This window comes from Rhamphochromis longiceps, linkage group LG12 (assembly GCF_057381845.1).
Source record: "Rhamphochromis longiceps isolate RC_006_pf linkage group LG12, R_longiceps_female_GT1.1, whole genome shotgun sequence".
Taxonomy (NCBI): domain Eukaryota; kingdom Metazoa; phylum Chordata; class Actinopteri; order Cichliformes; family Cichlidae; genus Rhamphochromis; species Rhamphochromis longiceps.
The window spans coordinates 14,226,668-14,242,268 of NC_140568.1; the positions used below are offsets into that span (position 1 = coordinate 14,226,668).

The 15,601-nt window shown below is 40.8% G+C and overlaps 2 protein-coding genes across 4 annotated transcripts in view; one reads left to right on the forward strand and one right to left on the reverse strand.

Annotated features, from left to right (window-relative positions):
* slc4a5a (solute carrier family 4 member 5a) overlaps nt 1-5,543 on the forward strand; it is a 41,305-nt gene extending 35,762 nt beyond the window's left edge. For all 3 annotated transcript variants that reach the window (XM_085424870.1, XM_085424869.1, XM_085424871.1), the window contains exons 22-26: nt 97-165; nt 520-693; nt 2,520-2,705; nt 2,809-2,867; nt 5,141-5,543. In XM_085424870.1, coding sequence (XP_085280996.1) covers nt 97-165; nt 520-693; nt 2,520-2,705; nt 2,809-2,867; nt 5,141-5,306 — 654 coding nt within the window. In that variant the 3' untranslated portion in view covers nt 5,307-5,543. The remainder of the gene's footprint in view (nt 1-96; nt 166-519; nt 694-2,519; nt 2,706-2,808; nt 2,868-5,140) is intronic.
* Nucleotides 5,544-6,083: 540 nt separating this feature from the next.
* On the reverse strand, nt 6,084-15,387 carry ogfod2 (2-oxoglutarate and iron-dependent oxygenase domain containing 2). The gene is made up of 7 exons (XM_085424879.1): nt 15,174-15,387; nt 15,000-15,056; nt 9,471-9,581; nt 9,283-9,382; nt 8,448-8,572; nt 7,460-7,717; nt 6,084-7,313 (listed from the first exon to the last, which is right to left on the reverse strand). Exons 1-7 carry the CDS (start codon nt 15,306-15,308, stop codon nt 7,047-7,049), a joined length of 1,053 nt encoding a protein of 350 aa, XP_085281005.1. The 5' UTR covers nt 15,309-15,387; the 3' UTR covers nt 6,084-7,046.
* Nucleotides 15,388-15,601: the final 214 nt, after the last annotated feature.

Genomic DNA, 15,601 nt, shown 5'->3' on the forward strand with positions numbered 1-15,601 from the left:
ACATCTACACTCATTTTTGCTAAGAGTCAGAATTTCACTCTCATTGTGATGCTGTGAACTCTCTTAATTATGGCCAACATGTACCTTCACTTGCAGTTCATCCCCATGCCTGTGCTGTACGGTGTCTTCCTTTACATGGGTGTAGCATCTCTCAGTGGAATCCAGGTACCATGCGTATGCCAGCTGGTGTTATTTATGATTTGAGTAATTTGTGGCTGGGCAGCTTACTTATTGAGTTACAGACAGCAGATGTGAAGTGGCTTATTTAAAGCTTTTAAGCAAAAAATGTAACAATAACAACCAACAGGTATGCTGATACCATTATGTCCATATAGACCGCAAAGATAAAAAAAATCGAAAAGAAAAAGGTTTTCAATTCGACACAATGTGTGAAACAACAATAAATAAACTGCACAAGTCTGCTCTAAATAATTTAAGCACTCATGATCGTTGTAAGTTTATTTGTATTTAACATAAATTCCTGCCCCTCAACCCTCTTGTTGTCATTGCCTTCCACAGTTCTGGGACAGGATAAAGTTGTACATGATGCCTTCCAAGCACCAACCTGACTTCACCTACCTGCGTCATGTTCCTCTCAGAAGGGTACACCTGTTCACTCTGATCCAGATTATATGTCTGGCTGTGCTCTGGGTCCTCAAGTCCACCTTCTTGGCAATCATATTTCCCGTTATGGTAAGTGTGATGAAATACTCCCTTTTGCACCACAAATTATAGATCCTGTGTTGTGAGATGGATGGAGCTGAGAGACAAGTGTTTTGAAATGGAAGAAACACAGATGCTGATGCTAAAACTACAGGGTGGGCCATTTATTTGGATACACCGTAATAAAATGGGAATGGTTGGTGATATTAAAGTCCTGTTTGTGGCACATTAGTATATGTGAGGGGGCAAACTCCTCAAGATGGCTGGTGACCATGGTGGCCATTTAGAAGTCGGCCATCTTGGATACAACTTTTGTTTTTTCAATAGGAAGAGGGTCATGTGACACATCAAACTTATTGGTAATGCATCCAGTATCCGTAGTTTCAGGTGCTGCACATCTCGTATCTTCACACCATAGACAATTGCCTTCAGATGACCCCAAAGATAAAAGTCTAATGGGGTCAGATCGGGAGACCTTGGGGGCCATTCAACTGGCCCACGACGACCAATCCACTTTCCAGGAAACTGTTCATCTAGGAATGCTCGGGCCTGGCATCCATAATGTGGTGGTGCACCATCTTGCTGGAAAAACTCAGGGAACGTGCCAGCTTCAGTGCATAAAGAGAGAAACACATCATCATGTAGCAATTTCAAACACCCAGTGGCCTTGAGGTTTCCATTGATGAAGAATGGACCCACTATCGTTGTACCCCATATACCATACCAAACCATCACTTTTGTTGTTCCAACAGTCTTGGAGGGATCCATCCAATGTGGGTTGGTGTCAGACCAATAGCGGTGGTTTTGTTTGTTAACTTCATTCACATAAAAGTTTGCCTCATCACTGAACAAATTCTTCTGCGTGAACTGAGGGTCCTGTTCCGATTTTTGTTTTGCCCATTCTGCAAATTCTGTGCGCCGATCTGGGTCATCCTCGTTGAGATGCTGCAGTAGCTGGAGTTTGTGAGTAGCTAATATCTGCCGAAGGGATGTTCGACTAATGCAACTCTCCAGTGACATGCGGTGAGTGCTATGCTGTGGGCTCTTGCTACGCTGTGGGCTCTTGCTGAATGAAGCTAGGACAGCCACTGATGTTTCTTCATTAGTGACAGTTTTCTTACGTCCACATTTTGGCAAATCCAACACTGAACCAGTTTCATGAAACTTAGCAAGCAGTTTGCTAACTGTAGCATGGGAGATGGGTGGTCTCGTAGGGTGTCTTGCATTGAAATCTGCTGCAATGACCCGGTTACGGCGTTCACCAGATATCAACACAATTTCACGTGTTAACCTCTTCGACATGTCAATGGCTGTGAACAAAGAGAAACTTGTAAATAACTCATGAAAGAATCAAGTTACATTGAAACCAAGAACACCATTGTTTTTCTTGTGACATTACCAATAAGTTTGATGTGTCACATGGCCTTCTTCCTATTGAAAAAAACAAAAGTTGTATCCAAGATGGCCGACTTCTAAATGGCCACCATGGTCACCAGCCATCTTGAGGAGTTTGCCCCCTCACATATACTAATGTGCCACAAACAGGACTTTAATATCACCAACCATTCCCATTTTATTACGGTGTATCCAAATAAATGGCCCACCCTGTACATGAATCTTTTCCACATATAGAAGCTGTAAATGTGCAGAATATGTAAAAGCGATAGTTTTAATGGTGTTTTTAAAGTATGTAAATACTGCTCTGATTTTACTGTGTCAACCAGTGATTCCCATTAACATCACCTATACATGGCATCCAGAAAATCATATTCACAGCATAACTCATATATGAGATGAATGTTACCAGGAGCTGAAACAAGATCTCTGTGTTGGTCTGTCTCTGTGTCAAACACCAGATCCTGGGTCTGATGGTGGTCAGAAAGATGCTGGACATGGTCTTCTCCCAGCACGACTTGGCGTGGCTGGATGACCTCCTGCCTGAAAAAGAGAAGAAGAAGAAGGATGATGACAAGAAGAAGGGGAAGGGGAAAGAGAAGGAGAAAGAGAAGAAGAAGCCCAAACCTGATGACAATGAGGAAGAGGTGAGAAACTCAAGCTTTTTCTGCCCCCTACAGGACTGACAAACCATGACATAAGTGTGTGAAGCGCACCGTCTGTACTGTGTGTGTATGTGTTTGCTTGCAGGACAAGTATCACGGCTACGCGAACCACTCACCCAGCTCTGAGTCAGACTTGGATCGAAGGTACTGTGTTCTCAAACTGCACATCCCCTACAAAGACCTCGTCTATCCTGATGTCACACAGACTCAGTGGGGAGCATACTGCCAGGCTGCAGCCACACGCAGGGCTCTTTAACACACACAGATATATATATGTCAAAGTGCACAGTTAAAGGGTCAGTTCACAAAATATACATAAGGATCAGTGATACTCGGTCAGTGATGCAGCATAAGACATAAAATAGTCCAAACTAGGAAAATGCAGCATAAGTTCACACACTGTTTAAATCCTGCATATAAGAACAATTTTGAAGATATTAATATAGCTGACAAATAACCTTTGATGTGTTACTATAAATTAAGATATGCAGTTGTTCAAAAATAATTAAAAGTAGCTCCAACTTTACCAGTTGGTAAGCTCCTTTGATTTAAAGCTATATTAATCTCACCCCCCTCTTTTTTGCAGAGAATATTTCTTGGGTGGAATGTACCTGCAAAAAAATGTATTAGTTACACTGATTTCTGTATAGCTCATTACCACTAGAGGGAATTGCATGTTTGTGCAGTTTGGGTGAACTGGAACATAGACAAAATAAGAAATTTTAACTGAATGGCTCATCAAACTAAACATGAAACTGGCAAATACTTGGATAGACTCGGTCGCATGAAAATTGATCACATAGCCTTTTTATATTGATATACTGACTTATTGCACACCCTTTAAATGGCCTGTATTTTAACAAGAAATTCAATTCATTACTTCTGTATTTTCCTCTGTATGTTTTGTAAACATACACATGTGCAGTCCCATGGTTGTCATGTGTCATGTTTGAGTTCGGTCTCCTCTCCATGCACTTTAAGGCAATGCAGATGGTTGTTGTGCTGAACAGTGTAATGTTTTAAATATCTGACAGCCTGTGTCTGAGCTGCCCTCTGCACACAACTCAGCATGTTGTTACTCTTCACTGCTCACCTTAAAGCAGCATAGTTTTGCTATGTATCTCAAAGGCTTCAGTGTTCGTTGTGTAGTTTAACATAGTGTGCGAGCAGTCAAACTAGATGAAGAAGTTATTGTGTGGTCTTTTTAGTCCTGTGTGTATCTAGCACACAGAGAGGATATATTTTAGGCCTCTGTATACACAACTGTATAATCCTCCATGTGCAGCATACATCATTTGGTTGTTTCTTTTTCTTCCATGTGCTGAATCTCTTTAGTACATCAGTCACACCTGCATGTGATATGTAGTCAGACCCCAGCTCTCCAACCTGCCTCCGTCCCTCACAGCAGTTTCATTGCATACATTTTGCACTGAAAGTGCCATTTACATTATTTAACCATAAATACTGTAACTTTGGGCTGTTTGCCCTTTGTGGCTGATTCAAATGTTCCCATCATGTCTGCATTGCTTTATTAGAGGCATGGTTTGGAATTGACACTGTGAACTTTTTTTGTTTACATGCAGCCATCTGTGGAAGTACATAAATTCTCTGTGACGTTATTTTATTGAAGGATTTATACAAACACAAAATGCACTGATCGCCGGACCTTTGAAGCTATTGTATGAGTTTTTATACAAGTCTTTACAACATGTGCTGACATAATGCAAAAGGCAGGCAGGCATAATAGTGCACAATCAAAAACTCAAAAACACTTGATATCAGAGTCAAAACAAATTTATCATTGCAAATTAACATTTAAAAAAGTAGGATGTTTTATTATTATGTTATTCCAATGTACTCAGTAAATTCAAGCTATGTTTGCTCACGTTTAATTTAAACCACAGGCTGCATATAAAAGATGGGTATGGCTACTACAGCATCACCCAGTGGTTAATGAAGTCCTCTTATGAAAGCCAGATGAGCATATTCACCATCCATTTCCGATAGATGTCTATTCAACTAGACTTGATTTAGAAACCAGGGCTCCCCCTGCTGGCCATTAGAAGGAATACGAGTTTAGTGCACTTTACTTTTCAGACCATAATGTAGGTACAGTCTATGTCATTCACAGTGTGGGAACCATCAGCTAGTCTGCTGACTCCCTGTGGGAGCAACAGCCAATATTTTGGGACTGATTTCACTCGTTAGCTAAGCGCTAACCCAAACTGCTGTAGTCATCAAGGCACCCAAGCGCTTTGGGTGCCTTGAAAAGCGTTATATAAATCCAATCCATTATTATTATTATTATTATCATCGTGTCTCACAGCCAAGCTCCGCCGCATTCCCCTCCCCTCCTTGTAGAACCACTGTGTCTTTGGCTATGGGTGTGTATGGTAACTGGACCTTGCCCTTCTCAGCATCACCCTCCATTTGAAGATCTCCTGTCCGTCGTCTCCTTCCGTGACCATGGGCCGAGGAATGCCGTGCCCGGTGCCCCAGGTCAAGATCGAGATGGAGTCAGATTACGATTCAGACATCGACCACCACCGGCCCCGTGACATGAGCAGTGAGACCACATTATAAAGCTGAGACACGATATCTCATTGACTGAAGAACATAAAACAAAGTGTGGGCAGACTACTGAAAGCAGCCAGTGCTGACCCGCAGACAGCACAGGATGGCACAGACACCTGACAGCTGAACCCAGTGAGATGGGACTGATGCAATAACTGCACTTAAGACTGCACTTGGATAAGATTTTTTTTTTAAATATTATTTTAAACAGGTCCATTTGGCATACATTGCTCTGAATGGTACATTGAAAACTATATACTTGTGTATGTGTATAATGTAAAGGACTGTAACAAGCAGAAATATTTATCTGTATAGTGTTTTTTGTGAAATTGTATCTTATTATAGCTATATTGTACTATCATTGTAATTACACTAAATCCACACTATACAAGGCCCAAACTTAATGTACTATGCTCTCATAAGCCTGCATGTACAGAATTGGATTTCAATGCAAGATACATGAAAATAAGCAATACCTTAGCAACCAGAGCCATGCCTTTGTTGCACTTGTGTTTTGGTGTGTTTGAATATGCAAGTGAACCTGACCCTCCCCACCTCCCAATTTCCCCCCCAGTTCAACACTATAATAGCACAAGCAGGAGTAAAAAGAAACAACCAAAAGGCCACGATGTTGTGATGTTTGTTGAAAAGAATCCATTTATTTTGTAAGATGTAGCGAGCAGGTTCATATTAGTGTTCTTAAAAAAATTCTGTGTGAGAAATTAATTACTTCAACTACATAGCAAAGACATTTACACACAAAGAATATTAATGAACTAACAGAATTTGTGTAATTAAACTTCTATTATTTCAAACTGTGTGTTTTTTCCTCAGAGATATACAGCAGGGATGTATCGCAGCCAAATCTGTGGCTTAGCAAATGTTGATTATTCCAACAGTGCCTTCATTCTTTCTGATCCAAGACCAATGAGGCACATTTTGCTAAACATTAAACCTCATTTTAGCAATGTGGACTTCTGCAGCCTGCAGATACATACATTTATAAACAAGAGAGATGAGAGATAGCCTTTATTTGTCAGTTGCAGGTCTTTTGCCCACAACCGAGATGACATCTCCTTAGAAATGCATCGATCTAATATATGGTAGATGACCCCCTACAAATTCTGACTTTGTTGAATAAAAGGACGCCTACTGACGACTGAAATCCAAACGACAATTGTGCAACAACAAAAAAGTTTGTAGAAGAAAAACTTCCAGGGCAAAGAGAGAATTTTAAAGCCTTATTTTAGGAGAAATTCAAAAGTTTTAAACAGTTTTATCAGATCTGATTGGTGATTCTGAAAATGCAATATCCTATGACGACTGGAAATCTTCACCCAAAACACTGAGTGGCAATATTATCTCAAGAAAATATTATAAAACGGGACACTACACTAAATGTCTGAGCCAAATATTAATATTATTACTATTCACAGCAGATGGCTGCTCCTCCCCAAGAATCCTCCTTCCTGTTCAAACTGAGTTTTTCCTCCCAACTGTCGCAATTGGGTTATTCACAGGGAAGGGGGTCATCTGATTGTTTGGCTTTTCTCTATTATACGAAGCACCTTGAGGCAACTATATTTGTGATTTGGCTGTATATAAATAAATCTGAATTGACTATTACTAATATTCATAAAATAATCATCCTAATTTCAAATGAGTCATATTACTTCATAAGAATTCGTTCACTTTAACGTCTTCCTATAATCAGCCCGTGCAGTCTTTAGTCAAAAGGAACTGGATGCATCACGTCAGCGCGCATGAGATGTTCTGTGGTGGATCAGAGTGTTTTGTGAAGCCATCAGCAAAGCCCTCCGCTTCCACCAATGTGGGTGTCCTGTTGCACATGGGGCACTGTTTATTTCGTTCCTGTGAGGCTCTCATCCAGATGATGAGGTTCCAGCGCTGACCAGAAGAGATGGGTAAAGCACCATGCATATGTTGACCCCGATGGAGGAGGCCCTCAGTCACCCTGTGTTCAACCTCTGAGCACTCCGTCTCACTTACAGGAACCTACAGAGAAGGCAAAAACTATTAATTATACTTTTGTATCAAATAACTTTTTTATTATTTTGTATCTATATGTTTTAGTTGTACACAACAAAAATGAAAAACATATCATATCATAAACAACATCATAAATCATAGCAGGGCATCACCTGTCTCATATCACCAAAATAAAGGTTGCCCTCAGTGAACTCCTTGCCCAGTGAAACATTCAGGGTGACTTCTGCATTGTCATAGTGGTAGCTCAAGTCCAGATCTTCATTCATGTCATATTTGACCACAAAGGCCTTGTGACTATCCAGACAGCACCCCCCACAGTCTGGATAAAGCAGGGAGGTGAGTGGCAGCAAGTACTGTTCACGGAGAGGTGTGATGAAGTGCTCGTCAAAGCCCAGCTCATTAAGGAGAATCTGAAGATACAAGGAAGAGCAACAAGACAACTTATACAGCTTTATTTCTACAAAGGTAGAGACACTCTCTGAAATGTTAATAAAAGCACAAATACAGGAATTTCCAAATCATTTAAACCGTCCATTTAAATTGTTATACCTACAAAAGGCAGCATATCCAAGTAATGCTTACAAAAAGAAATTCCTGTGATTTTTTTAGCTAATTTGGTGAAGTATTAGAAAATAAATAATTGCATTTATTTTTTTGGTTGGGCAAGTAGTTAAACATACAGCCCCAACCTCCCATCAACCCCACTCGTTTGCAGCAGAAGGCTCCTCCTCCTTGAGCCTGGGTCGTTTCTTATGGTTAACAGGGAGTTTTTCCTTCCCACTGTATGGGTTAAATCCCCATATAAAATCTATCTACAAAGAAAAAAATAAAGCGCAACTTGAGACTGAGACAGCATTGTGGGAAATCTTGGATGCTGAATCCTCCAAGCTAAAAAGGAGAAACAGCAAACAGCTTATCACCACATAATCCAAAAGCCAGCATCAGTGATGGTATGAAGGTACATTTGGCATGGATCACTTGGACATCAGTGAAATTAGACAAAATCTATAATAATTCAAGCTTGTGGCCCCAAATCTTGTTTTTAGAGTCATTAAAGATGTAAACATCTGGCCACAACTGCACAGTTAAGGAGATGGTATAGAGTGTTTTCAGTGGTTTCAGAAGGCTTTAATTTATTACCCCATACTGGTTCATTGTGTTGGGTCTTCCTTTAGGGGCTGCAGACTGCTCAAAGTGCTTTAACTCCTCCATAAGATCCTCACAGAAGCTCTTGTCAAATAAAGGAAAGCGATACACTCTTGGAGCTGCAACAGAGAGGAGAGAATGAGTTAAAGATGCTCTGTGTGGCATAAAGCTGTGGAGTTAACGACAATAAAATGTCTTGATTGTCTTGAGCTGTGGTAAAACTTCGGGCACTGTGATTCTAGCCCTTTCTTCTCCGCCACTTGTTATAAATCAGTAGTTCTATTAATAGACATCATTGCTTAGCATTCAAACTGAGCCATCACGTCTGTTATGGCCCTAGCAGGGCCTGCCGTGACTTTGACCCAGTATGAGTGTGTCCTGCCATCTCTTCCGCCTTAGGTGCTGCCTTTTTTGGTACAACTGAATCTACTCAGCAATTAAACCAGATAAGTCCAAAGAAAGGAGAACTCTGATGCCAGAGAGCCTTTTATTTTGGCTTGCAGGTTGTGAGGTGTGTTTGCTGTGGCTCTGTGTTACTTTCTGGTGTTAAAGCCTTTTTTTAAACTTACTATCTGGTGACCAAGTCCTGGGTCTTACCATTTTCTCCTTTCTTTCAAAGGTGACAACAACTTCCCCATCTCTCTAATTGGATTTGTAATAACAATATTAATAAAAGCCTTAATTTAACAATTTCGCCTCCATGTCTCCCTTTTCTCAATTCAGACATTTTTTGTTAGTCTCCCACATCACCTGGACTTTTTAGGGAAATGTAACAACTTCACATTTGAATCTCTGTCTCTGAGGAGTTAAAAAGAACTTCCCAGCTTACCCACTTGTTCCTCCAACAAGCCTAAGAGGCCTTCTTCGGTGGCACTGTCGCTTTGACAGTACTCAACAATCTGTTTGAACTCTGAAGTAAGGTAAGACTCCTGAGGGGAAGTGAAGTGCAAATGTGTTTTATCAAGGTGTTAATGTTTCATTATTCACAATGCTGATGATGGTTAATGCAGTGACTACCTGGAGATGGTAGACATGAGGATGCAGAGGCCGGTAAATATCTTTGATAGCAGCAGCTCTTTGAGCAGATGTCACACCTAGATGCTTTCGTCTGTCCACTTCCTGGGAAATCTAAACATAAACAGGGCGGACACTTTCAGTTTATTAGTAATGCAAAGATTTCTCATTTGTTACCTCAGCTTCTTTTCATAAAATATTAATTCTCTAGTTATTCTCTGTTTGTTATACCTTCCTAATGAGTTAGGCTTGAATGCTTCATGGCATTAACAGGTCACTTATGAATCCCAATGATATTGATACCATCCTAAAAAGAGATTCTCCTTTCTCTTTTAAGCTGATCCAGGGCCAGCAAATTGAAGTGCACATAGATGCCACTAGTGGAGCATCAGCTGTTCTCAAAGAGCTGAAAAACATCTGTACTACAGACATCAGAGGCAGCAGAGTTTAAATGTTAAGCTGGCTAATCGCTCACATCCAGAACTGCCATGATTTCAGCAGCAGCAGCAGCTTAGTTTTCAGTGTTTTTTTTTTTTAATATATCTGAACACAAATACCAGTATGTACAGTGTGCCCCAGCAAAATAGCAAAAAAAGGTATAAATTAAATCCAGATTTCCTCTGTTATTTTCACCGGTAGCTGGTAGCCAGGTGATTATCAGCAGTTACCACGCCTACCTAGCCGCATCAGAGCCATTTTCCGTCAAAGACCTCCATTTTAGACCCACCTATAGACACGTGACTGGACAGACATCACATGCAGTAAATTTGGGCCCACGTGGGTTTTGGCCTTGGAACGTCTGATTGATTGAAGTAACGTGAACGTGGCATCGTTACTGTGATTCTATTGGCTCAAACAATTAAAAAGAGGTGTCGATCGTGCAAATTGACCAAAAGAAACCAAAGTTACAGCCTCTCAGAGTTTAAAGGGCCAGAGACCAATTAAACACTCCATGCGCACGGCAGAAAAGGACCATTACTAGGGCTGGGCCAAATTATACTGTTCACGGTAGTACCGGTACAATGTTAGGCAACGATAGGAAAATGAAATATCGCGATAGAATATGGGTAAAATGCGCATGCGCAGTGCCTTTGTTTTCATACGCACACAGCCGAAAAAGCACAGCAGCAACAGAGAATGAGAAGGGGCAAATCGGATTGTTGAGTGAAACGGCTGAACCAGAATTGGTTTGTAAAAATGGTGCAACTTCAGTGATGCGTTTGGTTTGGTGTTTGTCCGTCAGATACACAACAAAGCACATTTTTTGTGCATGCCGTCATTGGTTGTGTCCAAATTCATGGTCTGCATCCTCCTGAGACCGATTACGTCACAGCGACGCGCCGAAGGCTGTCCAAATTCGTAGACTCCTCTGAGTGCAGCCGACAAATGCGTCCTCCCTTTCCCCGAATTTGAAGGATGGGTCGGGTGTGTCCTTCGTGGCCTACCATATCCCAGAATTCAAACTCCAGTTTCCAACAATGGCGGCCGCTACTAAGTTTTAAAATTACTCATACTAATCTTTCTGGGTCACAAAATAAACTTTTAATATATTTTCAGGGGAGAAAGTAGCTGTGTAAACATCAAATATCTGCTCGGTTTATCAAGATATCGCATATTTGCAAAAGTGCTTCAACGTTTTCGGAGACGTCTGCTACCCACCAGCTCGATAGCTAGCCGAGAGCTCGAGGGTCACTGAAGCCGCCGAGAATGGCCCAACTCCCGGCACATCATTTTCAGATCACCGCAGACTTTCGCTACTCAGGTTAAACGTAATATATAAGTCACTCAGACAACCTAAAAATGTTATTGTTTGGCTTTTTTCAGTGTTTTATTTGTTCACGAGTAAATTGGTTTGGCTGAGATTAAAGTTATTAGATTAGATTAGATCAAATAAAACTTTATTAATCCCCCACGTGGGTTCCTCCTTGATTTTCATACAGCTGACTAAACGTCAAACAGAAAACTGATTAAACAGAAGTGTGAGATGGTCGAGAATTTACGCCAGTGTCCTGTTATATTTTAGATGGCACAGAGAAGATGGCCGAGTTTATTACACTCCACCGAGACAGTGGTGACACTGATCAGAAGGCTAGACCGTCCAATTCCACAGCTGTTTACTTCCAGCCTACCCGACCTTCTGAGGACCCGGCCCACATAGACCACGAAGGCCGGGTCCTCAGGAGGATGCAGCCCATGAATTTGGACACGACCGTTATTACCGTATTTGTTGGACTAAGGTGCTCTAAATCTGGGAGTAATCTGGGTCCTAAACTCCGTCCGATTCAGGTCCCAAAGTCAAACGAACACTGCAGCATCACTGAGAGTTAAAAACTGTCTAAATTCTTTCATCTTTAATAAAACGATCAGCATTGCTGCTTTACCAGGTGTAACTATGAAGTTTAACTTCCAGACATCCATGAAAACAGAATTTATTACATTTAACGGAGTTAGCAGGAAGTTAGCCCGCTAGTTTCGCTAGTTACCCAAGCACGATATAGCATGTTCTGACTGAGAGATTTCTGAAAAAATTCAAACGTACAGCTCTGCTATCACTTCCAACATAAATGAAGACAGGAAACTAAACAGCAGTGATGTTTATAAGGTTACTGAAGTTGGGTTAGCTGGTATATAATGATGTGCTACGGCAGCAGTCCCCAACCTTTTTTGCGCCACGGACCGGTTTATGCCCGACAATATTTTCACGGACCGGCCTTTAAGGTGTCGCGGATAAATACAGCAAAATAAAACTAGTACCGGTACCGAAAAAAAGAAGATTTATTCATAACACACGTGAAAATACCCAGGAAAACAGAGTTAACGGAAAAAAAACGATAACAAAATAACGCTGAAAACCAATAAAAACCCTGAAAAACATGCATTTCACACCTGAGTCTCAACTCTCGCGGCCCGGTACCGGTCCGAGGCCCGGGGGTTGGGGACCACTGCGCTACGGGATCACTAGCAACACAGCTATGTTAGAATAACATAAACAGTGAAGCTGGAGGATGAATGCTAACACTTTTCCACTCGATAAAAGTTAACGTGAAGGTTCCTGATGGTTAGAGATAAATGCAATCGCATGGCAGGATGCTGTAAACAGACCAAACTTCAGTCAGGAGAACAACTGAAATAATCCATCCACAATAGAAGGTTAGTCATTAATATACTGCAACAACATGGGAATAGAGCAGCTGTGATAGAATACAGGGCGATAGTGGCTCAAGAGTTGGGAGTTCGCCTTGTAATCGGAAGGTTGCCGGTTCAAGCCCCAGCTTGGACAGTCTCAGTTGTTGTGTCCTTGGGCACTTCACCCCGTTGCCTACTGGTGGTGGTCAGAGGGCCCGGTGGTGCCAGTGTCCGGCAGCCTCGCCTCTGTCAGTGCGCCCCAGGGTGGCTGTGGCTGCAATGTAGCTTGCCATCACCACTGTGTGAATGGGTGGATGACTGGTTGTGTAAAGTGCTTTGGGGGTCCTTAGGACTAGAAAAGCGCTATTCAAATGGCCATTTACCATTTACAACATTAATGAATCAATGGTACAGAAGTGGAGGAAGCAAGAAGAATGAGTTGAATAAAGTTTGATTCATCTGACTGCTTTGTTTCGCTTAATGTGCCTTTTAATCCCATGCACCTTATGGTCTGAAAAATACATATTTGATTTTTTTATTTGGCACACTGCAGTTTAATGTTGCAAAGCACCTCTTTTTACCTTCAGTGGATATTATACATGGTTATGCTCAGGATATGTCAGCCCATTTCTACTGGAAATGCCTTTTGGTTAAACTTTCAGCAAGGAATTTGCATTTGCACTGTTAAATTTGTATATAGCTTTAATGCACATAAAAAAAACAGCTGCTTGTTTAAGTGAAAATAAATGGATGGGGGTTTTTTTGCGCTAGTAAAGTTGTGGAGTTGTATTTTGTCTCGCAAAAATTATATCGTCAGTTATATCGTTATCGCAAATTTTCAAATATATATCGTGATAAATATTTTTGGCCATATCGCCCTGCCTGACCCATTACCATGTAAATGTGTGGTTAATTCTTCAAAAATGTATTTAAAAAAAAAAGCATTTTTAGGCATGTTAATAAAATTAATCAATTTATGCTCTTAAATACCTAAAAAGTTCAACTGGCATGGTTTTTTGTACAACGTCTGGATATTCATGTATTGACAGCGCTGTAATTTTTCACTGTTTCACTTTAAAAACATAAATCTTTGCACAGATGATGTTTAAATGTTGGTTACTGAATTTCTGTAATGAAACTGAGGCATATTTTAAAAGGGTTATATGCTTAAAAAAAAAAAAAAAAAAAAAAAAAGGGCGAGGATAAAATCTACTTACTTTTTCTGTGTTCCAGTCTCAGTAACTTTGACACAGTAATATCTGCTTCAATATTTACACCTCGGATGAAATTTCACAAGTGTTAGCTTTATTTTGATACCAAGATTGTAAGCACAGAGTTTGTAATTGCAGAGAAATAATCAATTACATTTGGGTATTGCATTTTTGAGCAGGAAGCTCAGAAACCCCTTTGGGACTTAAGAAGTTATGGTGATACTTAAGGAGGTAACACCTCAAATCTGATGAAACACCTGGCGACGCATAGTGTTTTTTTTTTTTTAAAAAAGCCGAGAAATGCACCGTATTTGATAGCTTGCTGCAAGACCTCCATTAGTGAGTTAGCACGGATTGCGCCGTGCGTGGAGCTGGACGGTTCTTATCATTTTGCAGAAAAAAAAAGAGACTGCTAAAAATAAAAACATAAGAGGTTTTTGGACAAAGCTTGTGTTCTCCATTCTTTAAGCACTGGTTCGAGCACCGTTTCAAAAGTACAGATTTGGCACCGGTATCGGATAAAACCTAAACTATACCCATCCCTACTAAACACAGGCATCTTTTACAAGTCATTCAGAATCTACTACTCTTGATGCCATAATGCTTTTTGGTTCTTAATTTATAACTGCTGCCTTAAATGTTTTATTATTAGTGGTCCAGTGCGGTTATTTTTCATTTGATATTTTTATGTTGTTTTATTGTTGGGTTTGGTTTTGCCAGCTTTAATGTAAATAAATAAGCGGTCTGCAGCAAAACTGGGTTTGGGTCATCACTTTGTCTTCCAAGACAACGACCAAAAACACATTACAGTCCAGTCAGCATTACTGACTGGTCTGTAGTCCGAATCCCATTGGAAATCTGTGGGGTGAATTAAAGACCAAGGTCCATCACAGAAGACCATCAAAACCAGAGGAGCTTGAGAGATCCTCCAAAGTAGGAGGGATTGCTCACTGTGTGAGACTACTACAAAGAGCTGCACCCTCTTATCCAGCAAAAAAAGACAAACAACTGACTGTTAGCATCCCCGGCACGCTAATTATTTTGAACTTGAAAGTTTTTTGTGAAATCATTTTGTTTCTGTGTACAAAGCACAATAATGTAAGGGTTTCAAATACAACTGGGATGCTTGAAACAGCTGTGTCAAAAATCCCTTGGCCTGTTTAACAGCACTTGTAAAATACAGTATACTTCTTACCTTGTTGAGCACTCCCTCAAACTGTTCATCCGTGACGCAGCCCAACTTCTTCAGCAGCTGCGCGGTAACAATTAGCAAACAATACACACCTGTCAGCTCACAAAGTTGCCATGTCACCATTTCTCATCATATTTGTATTTCATATCAAAATGTAGCAAACTGGTATCCACTCACTGCATGGTAGTCCAGCCTGAACTGCTGCTCGGACACAAAACGAACATGGAGCTTGTATTCCTCCAGGAAAATGTTATCAGTCGTGAAACAGTCACAGGTATAAAACCGAGGCTTTTCTTTGCCTTCGTTCGTCATTGTTGCCTGTTCAAAGATAACTGCTTAAGACACAGGGAAAAACATTACCACAGACACTACTGTCAAACGCACGCCCTGTGACGTTGCGCTCAGTGACAAATATGTCACCTCCGGTTCGACGTCCTCCAAATTAAAAGCACCATACATACATACATCCCATTCCATCCGTCAATAGCCCCTCCGTCCAAAAGGCGTCAAAAACATGAGACAGTTATATCAAATATGAACAGCCCTTATATACACTGAGCCTAAGTCCATGTTTTAATTTTTATTTTCGTGTGTGTGTGTGTGTG